Source organism: Suillus subaureus (genome assembly GCF_016647635.1).
Source record: "Suillus subaureus strain MN1 chromosome Unknown BJ212scaffold_82, whole genome shotgun sequence".
Lineage (NCBI taxonomy): Eukaryota > Fungi > Basidiomycota > Agaricomycetes > Boletales > Suillaceae > Suillus > Suillus subaureus.
In genome coordinates this window covers 73,694-75,445 of record NW_024538638.1, presented here as the reverse complement: position 1 = coordinate 75,445, position 1,752 = coordinate 73,694, and the positions used below count along the sequence as shown (strand labels likewise).

General features: G+C 50.7%; 1 protein-coding gene across 1 annotated transcript; it reads right to left on the bottom strand.

Moving 5' to 3' along the window:
- Positions 1-1,048: 1,048 nt before the first annotated feature.
- BJ212DRAFT_1041256 (uncharacterized protein) lies at positions 1,049-1,531 on the bottom strand. Its single transcript, XM_041328913.1, has one exon. The coding sequence runs from the start codon at positions 1,348-1,350 to the stop codon at positions 1,090-1,092; it is 261 nt and encodes an 86-aa protein (XP_041186232.1). The 5' UTR covers positions 1,351-1,531; the 3' UTR covers positions 1,049-1,089.
- Between the last annotated feature and the right edge of the window lie 221 nt (positions 1,532-1,752).

Sequence of the window (1,752 nt, the reverse complement as noted above, 5' to 3'; positions counted from 1 at the left end):
TTCCGAACCCCCACTCGCACGGTGGCATCACTATACAGAGGAAGTGCTATGTCTCCCATGCTCGGCATCAGGATTCTAAGCGGATGGAACAGGTGTCTAGGGTGCAACTCCTGGTGCTGCGCGAAGAGCAATCAGCTATCATGTACTAGGGTCGTCCTGTTGGCATTCGAGTCCCAATCTTTCTTACGGGGACAACCAGCCCACACTCCCGTCCTGTCTATGGTCGCCCTACGCCATCATGGACCCGCGTTCCACCCTCCCAAAGCCTAAGTCTTGTTTAGAATGCGAACTACCCGGCGGCGGGCCTGCTCCAACCGTACATGTTGGTCCTGTTCAGATCTGGCCCGGAATGCGCGAGCTGTGGCGTGACGTGTTTGTGCAAAAGAGTGTGGCTTGCGATCTCTGTGCTGAATGGGGGAGGCATCATCATCCGATGCCCGCGCTGCGACCGGCCATTTTGCATCACTTGCTACTACATTGACCAGTGCAAGACGTGTCGCCGCGTGAGCCTGTGCTATGATTGCGCCGAAGAAGCGCCAGATGTAGACGAGGTAGTGCCTGCTGAAGTCGCCTCGTCATGTGCCGGCTGTGTGGGAGGTGTGCGAAGGCGTAGGATTTATTCATGGGAATGGAGGTAAAATAACTCAGACTCAGACCGAGGGGTCCAGGCTCGTAAACTGAGTCGGAAGCCAGGAAGGAGACCCGCCAAACACTTGTGAATAGGAGCACTGATATTTCTTTAGGGTTCCGACTGTATGCTGCCCATAGTCACGTAGTGATGTAAGTTTGTGACGTATACTACAAATAAAACAGCGCTAGCAGTGTCCTCAGTTCCCTTCCCATCGCGTGGAAGTTCAACACAGAACGAGTCCGAGAAAAACAGTGTACCATGACACGGTCCTCGTACTGTTTTTGGCATGAGCATAGAGCAGGAGCATCACTATCAAATTTGACACCAACCACCCGGAACGGCACACACAATACAATAACGGGCCTTGCACCATCCATTCACTTCGCTTTCAAGTAAGGTGACTTGAAAATTTTCAATGGCTATCGTGTGCACATACACTTTCAATCTACAGGTTCAAGCTACGGCGATTCTGCCCTCATCATATGCATATGGCCTACTTGGACAATAATGAATAAAATCAAGAACTGATTCAAGATACTTACGATGTGACTGGAAAAATAGCTTGGAACAATTTTCCCGCTTGCACGGTGTTTATCTAGACCGTCGAGCGTTGTTGAGAAACAAATTGAAAGTAGAAAGCAGAAGGAGGGAGCTATAGGTGTGTTTTCGATTTTGACGTTCACAATCATCAGTAAGGGTCGCCGCGCGAGAAAGACCATGATCAGGCGCTGAAAATTCTACCACGTGTTGGGCCTATTCAAGAGCTCTCCGGCCGAGCAAAGAGAACTTGAATAGGTACAGCTTCGTAGTGGCCAATGGAAAGTACGTATCTATGTACCCCGCCTGCATCAACTGCAAGGGCGCAATTTCCTGCCTATCTGACAGAACCAGGACTCCACGCTATATTGAGTTTGCTCCCTGTTGCGACTAGTCGCCCAGTCCAAGCTCTGCGATTGATCCTCCACAGATTCAATCACTCATCAATCGAAGAAGCTTCCTGGCAAACGGCCTACCCACCACTGCGCCTCCCTGCCCACGAACTTGGGAAGTTCATCAACCCGTTTCTGGGTGGGACGCTGATGATAATTATCAGGTCGGTCGTCGGAGATGTACAACACGTT